Source organism: Canis lupus, chromosome 34 (genome assembly GCF_011100685.1).
Source record: "Canis lupus familiaris isolate Mischka breed German Shepherd chromosome 34, alternate assembly UU_Cfam_GSD_1.0, whole genome shotgun sequence".
NCBI lineage: Eukaryota > Metazoa > Chordata > Mammalia > Carnivora > Canidae > Canis > Canis lupus.
This window is the reverse complement of record NC_049255.1, coordinates 435,489-451,777: the sequence shown is the minus strand read 5'-3', so window position 1 is coordinate 451,777 and position 16,289 is coordinate 435,489. Positions and strand designations below refer to the sequence as shown.

The 16,289-nt window shown below is 50.7% G+C and overlaps 2 protein-coding genes across 23 annotated transcripts in view; one reads left to right on the top strand and one right to left on the bottom strand.

Moving 5' to 3' along the window:
* The window catches only part of TRIO (trio Rho guanine nucleotide exchange factor), a 351,672-nt gene extending 336,980 nt beyond the window's left edge, over positions 1–14,692 (top strand). Inside the window, 9 exon segments of the mRNA XM_038583299.1 lie at positions 2,279–2,526; positions 3,886–4,024; positions 4,864–4,891; positions 5,087–5,249; positions 5,510–5,631; positions 6,935–7,013; positions 8,752–8,952; positions 11,709–11,847; positions 12,334–14,692. Of these exon segments, the coding sequence (XP_038439227.1) occupies positions 2,279–2,526; positions 3,886–4,024; positions 4,864–4,891; positions 5,087–5,249; positions 5,510–5,631; positions 6,935–7,013; positions 8,752–8,952; positions 11,709–11,847; positions 12,334–12,882 (1,668 nt within the window). The 3' untranslated portion in view covers positions 12,883–14,692.
* LOC100687594 overlaps positions 4,578–16,289 on the bottom strand; it is a 35,777-nt gene continuing 24,065 nt past the window's right edge. For 17 of the 22 annotated variants that reach the window (XR_005383631.1, XR_005383629.1, XR_005383625.1 and 14 more), the window contains 2 exons: positions 13,291–13,404; positions 4,578–13,129 (listed from right to left, as the gene is read on the bottom strand). Coding sequence is in view for 4 of the 22 variants with exons in the window: in XM_038583301.1 (XP_038439229.1) it covers positions 15,026–15,106 (81 nt within the window). In the remaining 18 variants the exon portion in view is untranslated. Of the gene's footprint in view, positions 13,130–13,290; positions 13,405–14,685; positions 15,107–16,289 lie in introns of those variants that run through there. The other 5 variants (XR_005383620.1, XM_038583301.1, XM_038583300.1 and 2 more) reach the window with 1 other exon arrangement.

Here is a 16,289-nt window from a genome sequence, read left to right as displayed (position 1 = left end):
GCCTGGGAAGACCACTAGAGGCTTAAACAGGGATGTGAAAACATCCTGTAAGATTCTTAAGTATTTGGGTTAAAAGGAACCATCGCCCTGCCCCATTCTACCCATTTGGGCCGTCTAATCCTCCGGGTAGGTCAGCAGTGGCCACCTTCCTCCTTGACTACTTCCACGGAGCTGTCTGCAGTCACAGCCAAGCAGCTGTGCCTAACCCATGGCCTGGGTCCTTCTTCCTCTTTTAATGGGCACCTTCTGGAAAGTTCTGAGAGCAGGAGTGGAGTGGATGTGGACCAACCCAGACAGTGACTGCACCAGCCCCCAAATGTGGACGTACAATCTCTCTGCACCTGGCGGCAATAGAAGAGCAACCCTGCCTTATTCTCAGAGGCCGGGTGGCCCGTACACATCCCTAACCCCCACTCTGGAAGGGGGTAATGATTGTGCCAGCTGGGAAGGCAGTTTCGAACGCTAAATGAGATGGATTTTAAATGCCTGGTAGTTAGCCTGGTGCAGAGGGGGTGTTCGGAAAACACTAATGCTATTATTATTGTGGCAGAATTATAAGACAAGCTTGGGATGCTCTATTGCCAAAAACAGCTATGCCACATAAGTTGCTTTTTGTTTGCATTTTCTAGCAAATTTGGTTTCATAATCTCAAAATTATTGGGTGTGTTATATAAGAATGCTAAAGTACATGCTAAAAGAATAAAATGGCATAAATGAACATGACATGGACAGCATGGGGATCCGCAAGAGGCAGGAATCTACAACAGACTCTCAGCTGAGATAGGACCAAAGTTTGGCACTCCTCTGTGTTTAATTTAAATACCCACTGCGCGGGTCGAGAGTCCCAGCCCTGCACCCCGGAATTCTCAGCACACTGGCTTGTTAACAGCAACCAGCCATCCACTTCAGTGTAACCCAACACCAGCTCAGTAGCCCAGGGCTGACAGGCATGTGGCAGGGTTGTCCGACGGTTGCAACTACACCACCCGGGACCTGCCCTGGGCACCCAAGAGCCCAGCAGAGGCTAGTGTCATCGGAGTCCAGGGGATCTGTGAACACCCAGACAACATCGTTGGTGGAAGCCTCTGAGAACAAGCCACCAGGAGCAGGGTGCCTGACACCTCTTCCCACATCCCACCTGTTGATAGAGGGGATTGAGCGAGATGTAGCTCAGGATCTGGCAGTGGTGTCAGCTTCCTCATCCTCCTCCCCTGGAACAAAAGGGTCACTTGGTAAATGACGGCTTGGGACAAATACTGCCATTTGTGTTTCTTCTACTCTGCAGCTAACACCACTCAGCTTGTGGGCTTAGGTAGGTGGCCTTAAGAAACGATCTCTGTTTTATTCTTGCAATCTTGCCTCATTGAGTTCCTGAATATGTATTGAATGTCTGCTACACGTCAGTCACTGTGGTGGACATTAGGTACACGCAGTGAACAAAGACACTGGGTCCCAGTAGGACTCCAGGGTAAGAGGAGAATAGGCTTTCTCGTGCCAAGGTCTGTTCCCAGAGCTTGAATCGTGGAACCAGTAGTGTCCACAGCTGCTCTGCAATGTTGGGTAAGCTGTGTGTTCCCGTGGCAACAGCACCTTGGGGACACTTGAATTACACTGGCTCCCAAGAGGGCCACTAAGGGTTGCGTAGGGGAGGCAGAGTAACAGTTCATGAGAGCGGAACAGTAGTTGATTGACTTTCAGGTTTCCTCATTCTTTTAAAAGGAAAAAGAGGTGAAAAGGCTTAGGCATGTCAGCAGCATGTCATGATCCTTGGAACATGCGTTCTAGTGAACATTTTCCTTAGCAGTTGTGGGGCCACCCCCTGACCTAATGTGTCCTGTGAGCTGAAGAGCTACTCTCTGTAGCTTTTTAATTTAATAATACCTTTTCAAATGAGCATGTCATCACGGTGATATCACTGTGACATAGATACGGTGCAGCATGGCATCAATGGGAGGACCGAGCCATTCCTTTGAGGGTACAAGGAAGATGGAATTAAAATAATAATCATGCTCCCAAAAGCGAAGTGTCATCATTGTGGTGATTTATTTTAGATTGTTGCTTGCATTGCATTCTAGAGAAATCCTGATTTTTGATTATCCAACAAGAAGCACAAAGTTAGCCAAAGAGAGTGGCAAATGAATGCAGGTGCCTCCGTGTCTGTCTGGTGAGCCCTGCTCTGGGTTGTCACCCTGCGACGCACGTCAACAAGTGAGTTCCTCGCATCAGATCTCGTTTCAGTTCCCCTCTGCCTTTTTTTCCCCCATCTTTCCTGCTCCAGAGTGAAAGTAGCAGCAGTAGCAACATCTCCACCATGTTGGTGACACACGATTACACGGCAGTGAAGGAGGATGAGATAAACGTCTATCAAGGAGAGGTCGTTCAAATTCTGGCCAGCAATCAACAGAACATGTTTCTGGTGTTCCGAGCCGCCACTGACCAGTGCCCCGCAGCCGAGGGCTGGATTCCAGGCTTCGTCCTGGGGCATACCAGTGCAGTCATCATGGAGAACCCCGATGGGACTCTCAAGTGAGTGCCCGGTGGGCCAGGCAAGGGGGAGAAGGACCTGAGTGTGAGTGAGGCTTAGAGGCCCTGGGAGGAGAAGGCCCGGGGAGACAGAGCAGCATCATGAGCACATCTCTGAGCACAGTGTGGAACCCCAAAGTAAAGATAGGGTGGCCCTTTGTCTCTCAGACTTGTCCTGACAGGTTCTCTAGGTTATTCACAACGATATTACAGTCCCCAAAGATCTCTCGTGGGAGGTGAGGACTCTCCAAGGACTCCTTAGTAGGCTGTGCTGGGGGTCCATCCAGGCAGATGCTCACCCTGTGAGCCGCACATGAACATCTGTGTGATGCCATTACCACCACACTTCACATATACTAGAAGGTTAGTTCAGTTAAGAAATTATCAGTTTTACTGTATTCTTTTTTTTAGCTGAATTCAGGTACTAGTTTAAAACTCCACCCTTCCCTGAATCTATTTGGCTGTGGTAGAGATCAGCCCACTGGCTTCTGAGAGTGGAAGCATTGTAAGACTTTGTAATTTCTGAAGCCTCCAAAGGCAGCAACAGTGGTCGTGCTCCTCCAAGGATGGAGGACCTTGGCTGGGTTCGCAGCACCAGCTGGCCAGCATCCCAGCACCAACCCACAGCTCTAGGCTTGGAGCCTGCAGCCCCCCAGGGAAACTGAGCTTGCATTCAAGCTATAGAGAGCCTCTCCTCTATGATCATCCCCTTGTCCTGTTTCTCCTTGATATGTAGAAATATTTTATTTTAGTACATTGTTCAAGAACCCTATTTTGTATTCTGTTTTATAGAAGAGTATCTTAGGCATCATAGAACCAGTAGGAAGGAGTGTGTGTGTGTTCTAGGGAAGAGGCCAGTAATGTAAGGAAGTGGCTCCCAGAGTCCTGGAGACTTGGAAGTCCAAGTGTGTGGTGTGGGTGAGCAGGCGGGGGACCCATTTCCCCTAGAGTGCTCCCTCTTCAGGGAAGCCAGTCTTTCTGTTCTACGTAGGCCTTGAGTTGATTGCAGGGGGCCTACCAGGTTGTGGAGGGCAGTGTGTCTTACTTAAATGTTAATCTCATTCAGAAGCACCCAGAATGTTTGATCACATTTCTGGGCACCTAGCAGCCCAGTTAAGTTGATACATAAAATTGACCATTACGAGCACTTTTGTATTTTAATCCTCAAAATTGAAGAGCTTCTTGGTTTCCCCTCTGGTGGTTGAGACCAGGGTTTCCATCAGCAGAGCTCACTGGTGCCGGGGAGCCCTAGTCACCCCAGATCATGTAAGCGGGCTGCTCAGCTTTTCTCTAAGGCTTTCAGGAATCACTTGCTGAACACTGGAAAGATGTAACACTACCACTGTGTTATGTTCCCCCTAGGAAGTCAACATCTTGGCACACAGCACTCCGTTTAAGGAAAAAATCTGAGAAAAAAGATAAAGACGGCAAGCGGGAAGGCAAGTTAGAGAATGGTTATCGGAAGTCACGGGAGGGGCTCAGCAACAAGGTATCTGTGAAGGTACGTGGAGCGGCTCTGGGGGGCTGCCATCCGCCTCCCAATGTGCCAACCCCACAGGGCTTGGCTGGGCGCCCGCAGGCGCACATGCACATTCCAGGGCACCGGTACTGCGGCCCCTGACCCTGACCCTGACCCTGACCCTGACCCTGACCCTGACCGGGCACACAGGTAGCCGGCAAGGAGCGCTGGCGCTGCTCTGCCAGTATGGTGCAGACTTCCTCTGTGCCCGCCTCAGACCCCGGGGACCACCGAGGGGCCTGGGATTGCTTCGGGGGCTCCCGGGAGTGGTTGCCTGCAGCACCACTAAAATACCCTCTAAAGGGCTCTGAGCCAGGGCACTGGCCCTCCTTCAGAAGTAAGGGGTTTGGGGACCAGCTGGATCCAGCCTGTTTGATGAGAAAAATGGGTATTTCTGAGTTCAAGAGGCTCTTCTGCGTTTGTGGGTAGGAAGACTAAAATTCACCAAAATTCGTATGACGTGAGGCTTTTTTTTTTTTTAAGGTTTTATTTATTTATTAGAGATGGGGGGAGAGAGAGAGGGAGAGGGAGGGAGGGAGGAGCAGGCTCCATGCAGGGAGCCCAACGTGGGACTCGATCCAGGGTCTCCAGGATCACGCTCTGGGCTGAAGGCGGCGCTAAACCGCTGAGCCACCTGGGCTGCCTGACATGAGGCTTTTTGAGTACATTTAAAGGCAATGAAAACACGCTGTTTTGAGACCTATAAAAGCCAAGTTATTTCTCTTCATCTCTCAGAGGTAATTGTGTCTTGGGAAAAAAAGTCGTATACTTCAAAACAGTTCATGTTTCTGGGTAACACCTGTGTGCTTTTTCCGTTCCAGCTTCTCAATCCCAACTACATATATGACGGTGAGTTGCGTCACCTTGTTCCTTCAGTCTCACAGTGTCAGGTCTCCGGGGCCTGCTGTAGAACATTGGGGTGTGACCTGGGGAGCGGGTTTTCTATGGAGCTCTGGGTGTGGGCGACAGTCTCATTTGCGTGTTAGGGTTGGCGGGTGTAGGAGGGGAGCCAGGGATGACCAGTGTCACTCCTTTTTCCTGCAGTTCCCCCAGAATTCGTCATTCCCTTGAGTGAGGTCACGTGTGAGACAGGGGAGACCGTTGTTTTTAGATGTCGGGTTTGTGGCCGCCCCAAGGCCTCAATCACCTGGAAGGGCCCTGAGCACAACACCCTGAACAACGATGGTCACTACAGCATCTCCTACAGGTGAGGATGAGGCTCACTGGCAGAGAAACTGCCCACTGTGACCGACACAGTCAACCCCATGGTTACCCTGGGCACCCTGACACCTGCCCACAAGGGAGCATTTCATACCAAGATGTGCAATAAAAATTAAAATTCCACTTGAAATTCCTTGCCAGTAATTCCTCTGTGATTTTCTGTGACCCCAAAGGAGATGGGGTGGGGGCAGTCACTGGGGGAGCTGCGCATTCGTGACCCACAGTGTGTTGTCATCTGTGTGGCAGTGACTTGGGAGAGGCCGCTTTGAAGATCGTCGGCGTGACCACAGAAGATGATGGCATCTACACATGCATCGCTGTGAACGATATGGGTTCAGCCTCGTCTTCGGCCAGTCTGAGGGTGCTGGGTAAGCTGCATCCCTGAGCCGGTGGCACACCTCTCCCGGGACTCTCAGGTCCGGGGACCCCATCCCGCACGGACAAGCTCACCGTGGTCTAAGATGCTGGGCACTGAGTCACGTGTGGGGCCTTTCCAACCAGAGCTTCGAGTGGCAGACCGTGGTGTCTAGGGCATCCCGGGGCAAGTGACCTCTTGCACCTCTCAGGTCTTCGGAGAGGTTCATGGGCAGCTGAGTGTCCGGTGCCAGCCTCCGAGCCAGAACATAGGATGTTCTGTGTTCCCTGTGCTCAAAGCACATCCTCGTATTTAATTTGACACTTTGGCTCTGAGAGAATCTTCTCGAAGTTGGTCTTGCATGGACTGGAGGGGAAAGGAAGCAGTGTGGTTGAGGCCTGTGCAGGCTCTGTGCTTCCCTGACACCCTAACAGCGTCCCTCCATGAGCGCAGGGCAGCCACGGTAGGGCCCAAGTCACTCTGGTCTGAAGCCCTTGCTCTCTCCATAGCCCAGCAAGTCCTTGTTCTCCCCTTGGCCAGACTGTGAGCTACTGGAGGCAGAAGCCACATCGTAGGCCCTTTTACGTTTCCTCTGGCTGCATTGGACACATAGAGATGCTCAGTAGGCAACATGTACCAGTTGATTTGCAGCTACAGCTTCTCAGAAGGCCAACTGTGCTGTACCCAGCTGCTGACATTTCTTGTGCATCCTTCAGCGGCACAGGGTCTAGGAAACTGCTTCCAAGAGCAAAAATAAGAATCTGAACAAAAGTGAACTGAGTCCAGGAGCGCCCTGTGTGTAGACAATGAAAGAATTATCTTCGCATTTTTATTATATATATCTTCATCCCAGATATTTTAACCTCCTTAAGCCAGAGAAAGAAAATGATCTGATTCTTGGATCATGACACAAGGAAGAAAGAAAATCTTGAATTTAAAAGTGAAGAATCTCCAGCGTTCTAATTTGTAAGAGATGTCCCAGAAACCACACAGGTGATTTTTGCTTGATAATAAATCAACAGCAAAGCTAAAGGAGCTTAAGGAGATAGAAGATTCCACCTTGGAGATGCGAGTGAGAAAATCATGGAAAAGGAAGTGTATGTTTATTTCTTTCACGTAAATCCATCTCTTTTTGTCCTAAGTCCCAATCTGCAGCATGTATTTTCCCTTCTAGCACGACTTCATTCCGATGAGCCACAGTCGAGATGCTCAGTAGCCATGTGTGGCTGCCATATTGGACAGTGCAGGCCTCTAGACTTCTTCCCCAAGATGTGCCATGTAAACCAAGTTCAGGGGAGATGGTGCTTTTCTTGCAGGTCCAGGGAGTGATGGGATCATGGTGACCTGGAAAGACAACTTTGACTCCTTCTACAGCGAAGTGGCTGAGCTTGGCAGGTACAGTATAAAACCCAGAGCCCCTCCAAGAAAGCAGAGTGTATGACCTAACTCTCCATAAGAGCAGGTTGGTAAAATTAAGCAGTGTATTTTGCCATAGTTGGGAGTTATTTGAGTTATGTTTAAAACATAACCTGTCATTGCCTTTTGGTATTAAACATTGAAGGAGTAAAGAGGATGTTTTCAGCTTGAGTTCCAAGAGAGAGTTAAGGTCTAATACTATAAGCCATCCATTAATGGAAAGACTTAAGTCCTCTGCTGTGCATCTAGGACCGTACCAGCTGTGTCCCATCCTTGAGAAGTCACAGGGAAGTCACTCAGACCCTTCTCTGTGGGACTTCATTCTCCTGTGGAGTCCCAGCTGAGAGAGGCTGAATGTGTCCTTGAGGTTGGGAATGTGGAGCGGCGGGGTACTCCTGCCCAAAAAGAGACAGGGGCAGCCAGGCCTGGGGCAGTGGCTCAGCGGCGCCCCGAGGCCCCCAGGCAGGCTCCTCTGACTTGGCTGTGCTGCCTGTCCACACAGCACTTCTCCACTTCTCGGGTCATGACCCATGTGGCGAGGAGGAGGTCAGGAGCACAGCAGCTGAGCACAATTGTCCCCTTTTTAAGAGACTTGCCAAGAAGCCCCCCCAGCCAGCAGCAGCCTCCTACCATCCAGCGGCCCGACTGGGTCATGTGGCTCAGCTTCGCATACTTGTATGGATCGGGCTGATGGCTCCATCACTTACCCCTTGCTGCCTGATGCACACCACTCGCTGTCACTTCTGGCAACATGTGAATAATCAGGCAGGCCTTCTATTGGTTTCTCCTGGGCTCAGGTGGCTGGGACGCTGGGCCTCTGTCCACATAGACTTTCACCCGGGGCTTCCTCACGTCATGGCAGAAGCATGTCAAGATGCAAAAGCAGAAGCTGCAAGGCCTCTTAGGGCCCAGCCTCAGAAATCAAGAGCCATGCTTCCTGTGCATTGTGGGCCCGAAATCCCACCGGCCAGGCAAGATTGAAGGCTGGGGAGATAGACTAAACAAACCTCTGTGGAGGAGGAGGAGCAAAGTGGTGTGGCCATGTCAGCCCTCGCAGGTTTATTTCTATCCCTCATGTTCCCCAGTGCTCTCCTCCCATCACACAGTAGCAGGCTCAGATGAGAGGTCCAAGAGCCTCCAGGTCAGGTCAGCGTGCTGCTGAGGCTTGCTAAGGTGCGGTTCACTGGGTACAGCCTCAGAAGCTGTGGGCTGCAGGTGGGTGACCCGCCCCATACATGCATCCCACAGAGGCAGGCTGCAGGCATGGCGATGCCAGCCGACCCTTCTCCTCAGTAGAAGGGAGTGCGGGTGACCACAGCCACCAGGTACAGCTCAAGCTTCTTGACCTGGTCAAGAAGATTTTCCAGGAAAGCAGAGGTGGAAGCTGCCTGGTGAGTCCTACAACGTCACCTCTGCCTATTCAGAGGCCAGGAAGTCACGTGGCCTGCCCAGATGCAGGGTGAGGAAATGGGGCATGCCTCTAGGAAGGAGAGGAGACAGCCGCATGGCTGAGAGAACCAGATACTGTTAGGCTTCCTCGGGGTCATGAGGGCCGCCCCTCCTCCATGAGTGGCCAGGGAGAGCCAGGCCTGTGGAAAGGCTTGGGTCACCAGCTAGCAGGGGTACCCTGCCTCCAGCCCCATAAGACTTACCAGAGTCTTTTCTCTGTGATGTACTCAGAGTCCTCTGAAAATTATCTTCTCAACCTATTTTCTAGGGGCAGATTCTCTGTCGTTAAGAAATGTGATCAGAAAGGAACCAAACGAGCAGTGGCCACTAAATTTGTGAACAAGAAGTTGATGAAGCGTGACCAGGTCACCCATGAACTTGGAATCCTGCAGAACCTCCAGCACCCGCTGCTTATTGGTCTCCTTGATACCTTCGAGACCCCCACCAGCTACGTCCTGGTGTTAGAAATGTGTGTACACACCCATTTCCTTCCCCAGTTTGTAAGCCTCAGGCTCAACTTTCAGTGATTTTATTGTTGTTTGTTCTCTAAGGACAGAAATCAGGATTTCAGAATCCATAGAACTCGTAAAATACATATATATGTGCCTATTGTCAGAGACCACAGTTCTAGAGCATTCCGGTAATAATAGAAAGAAGTATAGTCTTCAGCACACGTGTCCAAATGAGGGAGCAACGAGCCTAACATCACAACACCTCAGCACCACCCTGGTAGCTTCTGGGTCTCGGCCAACCTGAAGATGCCACGTGGTTCTCAGGATCCCGGAGGAGCCAGGGGAACCTTGTGGGTGCTCAGAGTGGGCTCCCTGAGACCTTGAGGCCTTGCTCATGTCCAGTCCTGCCCCTCAGAGCTCCAGCCCACTGCAGGATGGTCAGAGAGGAGGAGAAGACACACCCTGCCCAGAGAACGTCCTTGGGAGAGGGCTGGGCCTTCAGCCAGAGCAGCCCCCCAGGCCCTTTGGTGCTTAGTGAGCTCTGCATATACCTGAGTAAATGGCTTGATCTCCTAAAGAAAGAGTTTGAAAACTGACCCAAGAGCAGTGGTCCTCCTTTGAGCGTAGTTTTGCCCCCCAGGGGACATCTGGCCATGTCTGGAGACTATTTTGCTAATCACAACTTGGGTTGAGGGGTGCCACCAGCATCTAGAGGGGAAAGCCCAGGGATGTTGCTCAGCATCCTGCAGGACCTGGGATGGCCCTGCACACAGAGTTACCTGTCCCAAAGTGCTAGCAGTACCAGGGTTGGGAAGCCCACCCTAGAACATTCGGGCCTCTAGGAAATATCTTAGCATTTAGTTGTGTTTAAACTCTGTTCCTTCTTTTGTAGCAGGGAGTCCTTTCATATATTTTCCCGGATTTACAACTCCTTTTCCACTGGCAAAAGCAAACATGTGTCATGTTGTAGTGCCTGATGCATTCTCAAATGGAAAGGGTAGGACAGGCGGGAGGAGCACCCCCACACCTCTAGGGGCACCTTCCCCATGACATGACAACGGGCTCGGGTTTCAGGGGCCTCCTCGCACAGACTCCATCAGGGCCCTGTGTCTGATTTTCTGTTAGATGTATTCTTTTTCTTAACTTAGAAGTGCCTTCAAGGGGCAAGGTTGGGACAGGCATGTTTCAGGGGCACCTGCACCCAGGGCTGCACTGCCAACAGCTCCTGCCACAACGTCATGGGCCTGTTCCACCCCCTCCATCTGGAATAGCAAACCTATCAGATGGCAGAGGGAGTAGGGCAGGCCCCCCGGAGGCTGCCGCCTAAACTGTGCATCATGGGCAAAGGGCAGATTGGTGGACTTGGGGCCTGGGCACATCCCAGGCTGGCTTCAGTCCATGCTGTGTCTTTCAGTGGCTCCGTGGCCTGGGGCTCCTTTCTCACCCCTGGCATTCTTTAGTCTTGCCATAGAGAGGGTTCTTGTGGGGTCAAGATGTCCAGGCGGAGACCTGGCCTCTCAATATCTGGGAGAAAGATGCTGCTGTCTAACAACTACTCATCTGGGGGTTTTTAACAAGAAATCCTAAAGTCCTTAAAAATCCACAGCTTCTGTTTCTGGCTTAAAATTTAAGTGTGTTCAGCTGTCCCTTCTTTTTAGTGGAAAACTGAATGGTTAAGCCTCACTGGACTGTTACTAGAATTTGCTACCAAATTCTCCTCTGTTCCTCCTCGTTAGCAGACAAGTGGCTGGTTTTCATTTGAGTTTCTGTTTCGCAGACAGAGCAAGCAGGTAGCCAGACGTTCAGAGAGCCTCACTGCAGTTGTGGCCTTCACTTGAGCCCAGCTGGAGGACCTTGGGCAGGAGTCCCTGACCCGCTGGCAGCGCCTTCTCAGTGGTTTTTAACTATTGACAGGAATTCACAGTAGGAAGCCTCCTGAGTCCAGCATGAGATCAGAGGCCGCGGTTAACAGGTGTTCCCTCAGCCCCCCAGCTCTCCGTTTGGTGAAGGGGAGCGCTGGGGTCATTCTAACTGAAGGCCGGGTATTGGTGTGCTTGGTTGCAAGGCTTAGGACTTCACAGCCTGCGGGACTGGTGGCAGGGAGCTAGGGCGGGGGGGGGGGGGGGGGGGAGCGGTCCTCCAGCCCAGGCCACAAGTGAGCAGAGGTAGCACCTCTTACCTATAAGGTGGCTGGCAGGGGTCAGTCACCACAGCAAGTCCTCCCCACTCCCCTCAGAGTGAGGAACTGGTGTGAAGCCAGACTCGGGGGCAGCGGGTGTGCTGGGGAACACCCCAGCAGCACCTCCCAGGGCTGTCTTCTCATCACGTCCTTGACGCCTGCCTCCTTACTCCCAGTATCTCATGTGGCCTTTGCATTGCCCGTCTTATGGGTGACAAAACGAAGGCCCCACTGCATCCTACAGCAAATGCTTGCAGAGCGTCTGTGGCGCTCCTGGCGTGGCTGTCGGCTTGCCCAGGCCATGCCCTCCACATCGAGGAGGCCGGAGTTCGCCTTCCTTTCCCCTTTCCCACTCCCTCTGAGGGCTGAGCGGCCTTGTCCCCACTTATATCCATAGTGAGGCTGAAAAGAAATCCCCCTCTGGCTAGAGCTGTGCCCTTAGGTGGAGGCAGGATCCTGACGCGCCAGGCTCATAGGACATTAACTGTGAGGAATGTTAGGAAGCAGACACAGCTGTGTTTCCTGTTACACTGGAGAGGTCTCTACAGTGACCCAGCGCCGTGACGACTATTGCACACGTTCCTGCCTCCACAGGGCTGACCAGGGGCGTCTCCTGGACTGTGTGGTGCGATGGGGAGACCTCACTGAAGGGAAGATCAGGGCGTATCTGGGGGAGGTTCTGGAAGCCGTCCAATACCTTCACAACTGCAGGATAGCACACCTGGACCTAAAGGTTAGTGGGGTTCCTGGGCCGAGGCCAGCCTGTCTGACTGCACACAGGGGACAAGTAGGAGGAGGTGGGCAATGGTATGAACAGTAGAGTACTAGGTAAAACATTCGAGGTCTTCACACAGTTCATGAGTTCTGTGAGGTTTGCGAGGCTGGTGTGGGGCTGGTTCTGTGGTGGCTGGGAAAGGAAGGTAGATGTCACCGTTAGTGGTAAGAGTGGAACAATCACCCAGCTTCCTGGGCCGCACTTTGCCACACGGCTGCTTCATGCCAACCTGGCAGGGGCGCTGTCTGCCGAGCAGGGGCAGCACTCCCTCCCGGCCGGGGCTGCTTCGGCCGGGGCTGCTTCCTCCGCAGCGGCCTGCATGCCAAGAATTTCATCCTGCCCTGCACGCAGTTTCTTCAGTTGACCTCGTTAGATTCCTGGTGAGCCGCACCGTGAGCTTGAGATCGGGACCGTGGAAATGACGGTTATCTTCCTGTCTTCCAGCCTGAAAACATTCTGGTGGATCAGAGTCTGGCCAAGCCCACGATCAAACTGGCCGATTTTGGAGATGCTGTCCAACTCAACACGACCTACTACATCCATCAGTTACTGGGGAACCCCGAGTTTGCAGCCCCCGAAATCATCCTTGGGAACCCCATCTCCCTGACCTCGGATACGTGGAGTGTCGGAGTGCTCGCTTACGTGCTTCTCAGCGGCGTGTCCCCCTTCCTCGACGACAGTGTGGAGGAGACCTGCCTGAACATTTGCCGACTAGACTTTAGTTTCCCGGAGGACTGCTTTAAAGGTGTGAGCCAGAAGGCCAAGGAGTTCGTGTGTTTCCTTCTCCAGGAGGACCCTGCCAGGCGTCCCTCGGCTGCGCTGGCCCTGCAGGAGCAGTGGCTGCAGGCGGGCCACGGCGGTGGCAAAGGCGCGGGCGTCCTCGACACGTCCAGACTGACTTCCTTCATTGAGCGGCGCAAACACCAGAACGATGTTCGACCTATCCGTAGCGTTAAAAACTTCTTACAGAGCAGGCTTTTGCCTAGAGTTTGACCTGTCTTGGAGTTCTTTCTCATTCTCTTTCACCTGCCAATCAGCTGTTAATTTGAACCTTGAAGAGAAACAAACCAACAGAACTGATCAGCTGCCGTTTGTTCATCGTGTGACGTCGCGCTCCGGGTGAGCTGTGCTCGGTGGCGTGCGGGACCCCGGAGCACGCTGTGCTGGGGTGGAGGACCTTTTCATACACTCTTCATGAGCGGAGACAGCATTGCTGTATCACAGTCTTTTATTCAGGTTTCTGCAAAAAAAAATAAAAAGAAACTTTTTTAAACGAACATGAATAGAATTTTGCAAATTTAACCTTTTCCAAGATTTATTCAAGGAAACGAAATGCCTCTGTTCAACCACTGGTGTTAACGAACAAAACAGAGGTACTGGACCCCTCTGGGGAGGACTCACCCTCACAGTGGCCGGTCCGCATGGCCTCGTCCAGAGCTCAGGGTCCACCTGGCTCTGAGCTTCTCCAGCCGCCAGGTCAGCGTGTGCGTCTCACTGGGACGCCAGACGGGGCTCCTGAAATGTACGTTCAACCTCAGACTTTTGCATAAAAATAGAATGAGTCGTTCTGCTCTGATGAAATGTAGGCCTTACTTGTATATAAGCCTGGTCCTGCCTCCCATCTGTCCTTCCCCCTCCAGCCTTCCCTCTGACTCCCCACCTGCTGCCCGGGGGCTTCCCCTGGGGGAGGTCACAGGGCTCTGCCCATCTGCCCAGGACAGCAGGTCGGTTTCCCCCACACACACCCCAGTGGTCGCCACCCCATGTCCCCCACCCTCAAGCCGTCAATCAGATTGTTGAGCAGTATACAGTCGGATGAAGATACTGTAAATGCACTCATTGGGGGTTTGGGTTTTTTTGGTTTTATTTCATATCATGTGCAATGTTGTGGCTTTAACATTTTATGCAACTATTTATGAAGACCTCTGTTGTACCTGTAATAAATATATAGAAAAAGCACATACTTCGTACAGTGAACTTTATGGTTTTGTGTGTGTGTCGGGGGTGGGGCGGGGGGTAGAGGGTCGTAGACCTGTGCCATCAGTTCAAGGAGATTTAACTCTTCGTGAAATTTGTCATTTTGAGGACTGTAAAAAGTGATTTCATACTCTGAATATAAAACTGGATAATAGGGTAATGTTTTAAAATTTATTATGCTATTATTCAGAATGCCAAAGTATTTTTTTTTTTTTCCAAAATCAGTCTGGACATTGACTACTTTTTAGACTTTTTGATGTTCAACTTTCTGTACAAAAATTGGCTGGATTTTGAGCTTTTGGTAAGAAATAAAAGCCAATAAAGCACTAGCCGCCTTGAGGCTGGCGTCCGAAGTCTGTGTCACTGTGGCCGAATTCACGCTGCGCGGGGAGGCCTTTGAACAAGCCGTGGGGTTTCTGGGCACGCTTGACTTTTTTCTGGATGTCTTTTTACCTTCATTGTGTGAAATACACTAAAAGAGAGACCAGCCTGCTTCCCCAGCCAGCCAGACACCCGGGTCTTGAGCCATAAACTGGCGTAGTTAAGCTTTGCCATTTCCAATGTATTTTATTTATTCTTTTGTTGGATTTTTGTTTCTTGTAAAATTGTACAGAAACTTTTTAAAAGAAATTGGATTCAAAACTGGATGTGTATTCGTAACCTCACGTTTATTTGTGTATTTCTTTTATTATTTCAGTTAAATTTTTACATTATTTTGCATGTATATTTCTTTGTACAGAGACCTTACATGTTTACACAGTATGATGTGATGTAAATATTTTATTTTGCCATCAGTTATTTTAAAAAATTAAACATATTTGCCTGATTTTTGTGTTAGGCCTTTTATTTGGTCACTATAGAATCCAAAAGAGAGACCTCACCGAGGGAGATTGAAGACTGGCCTCTCCTAGGTTGGGCGGGGAGTCGGAGGGGAGAATGTTCCGGACTGGAAAACTGCTGTACGTGGCCAGAAATGGGAGCTGGTCAGGTGCCTGCAGATTGGTTCCCAGAACCCAGACTCCGAAGACACTGGTGCACAGACCACATTTCAGCAGCTCATGGAGCAAAGGGAGCAGCTGTTGCCTCCCGGCCACAGATAAGCAAGCTTAACGTCCAGATGGACCCAAGAACGTGAAGCACTTGGGTTCAGGCATCAGTGTTACGAGCAGACCCACGTTGCTGCACCTGCAGAGACCTTCCAGTGGCTGCTGAGGGACAGCCACACGGGAGCCACGGGGTCCTGGGCATTTGGACAGGTGTGAAAGGTGACTTAGGCACTTAGCACAATAGTTCTATTATCCCCCAGATTCCTCATGCCCCTTCCCTGCCAGGGGTGACCACTGTTCTGACTTCTATCATTCTTAGGTCAGTTTACCTTTGAATTCATGTAAGTGGAATCCTACAGAATGTACTTCTTAAAATCAAGCTAAACGTTATTGTGCGATCACAGTAGATGTACGTGCGGTTGTATGAAATGTCCCCTTTACTCTGTTTTCCCATGTGATAATGTCTTGAAAGCATATCCTGTCACACACAGGATAGTGACTGTGATACAGTCAAGGTACAGGGCGTCCCATTGCCGCTGGGATCCCCACAGCCCTTCTGTAGCCCCCACCCCTAACCCTCCCTTAATCTGTCAACCACTAATCTGTGCTCCATGTCGGTAATTTTGTCACTTTGAGAACATTAAATACATGGAATCTTAGTATGTGTATTTTTGAGATGGATTTTTCAGCTGAGCTTCGTTCTCGGAAATTCATCCAGGTTGTTGTATATGTGCATAGTTCTCCTTTCGGGTGCCTGGGAGGCTCAGTGGTCAAGCATCTGCCTTGGGCTCAGGGCGTGATCCCAGGGTCCTGGAACCCAGTCCCACATCAGGCTCCCCACAAGGAGCCTGCTTCTCCCTCTCCCTGTGTCTCTGCCTCTTTCTGTGTGTCTCTCATGGATAAATAAACACAATCTTAAAAAAAAAAAAAAATTAGTTTTCCTTTTTATTCCTGAGGAGTATTCCATGGTATGGATGTACCATAGCTTAACTGTTCACCCATGGAAGGACGTCTGGATTTTTTCTGGCTTTTAGCTGTTACAAATAAAGCTTCTAAGAACATTTGTGTGCAGATTTTTGTATGAACCTAAGTCTCTGTTTCTTTGAAATAAATGCCAGACAATTTAATGATCACATGGCAGTTACAAATTTGGTTTAAGGGGTAGCCAAACTTCTCCAGACTCCCATTTTACATTCCCACCAGCATCTGAGTAATCCAGTTTCTTCACATCAGCCAATGTTTGCTGTTGTCACTATTTTTTTTTAATTTAGCAATTCTAACAAGTGCAGAGTCATAAGTTATTGTGGTTTTAAGTTTATTTCCCTCATGGTTAATGATCTTGCTCATCTTTCCATGTACGTATTTGCCATCTGTATC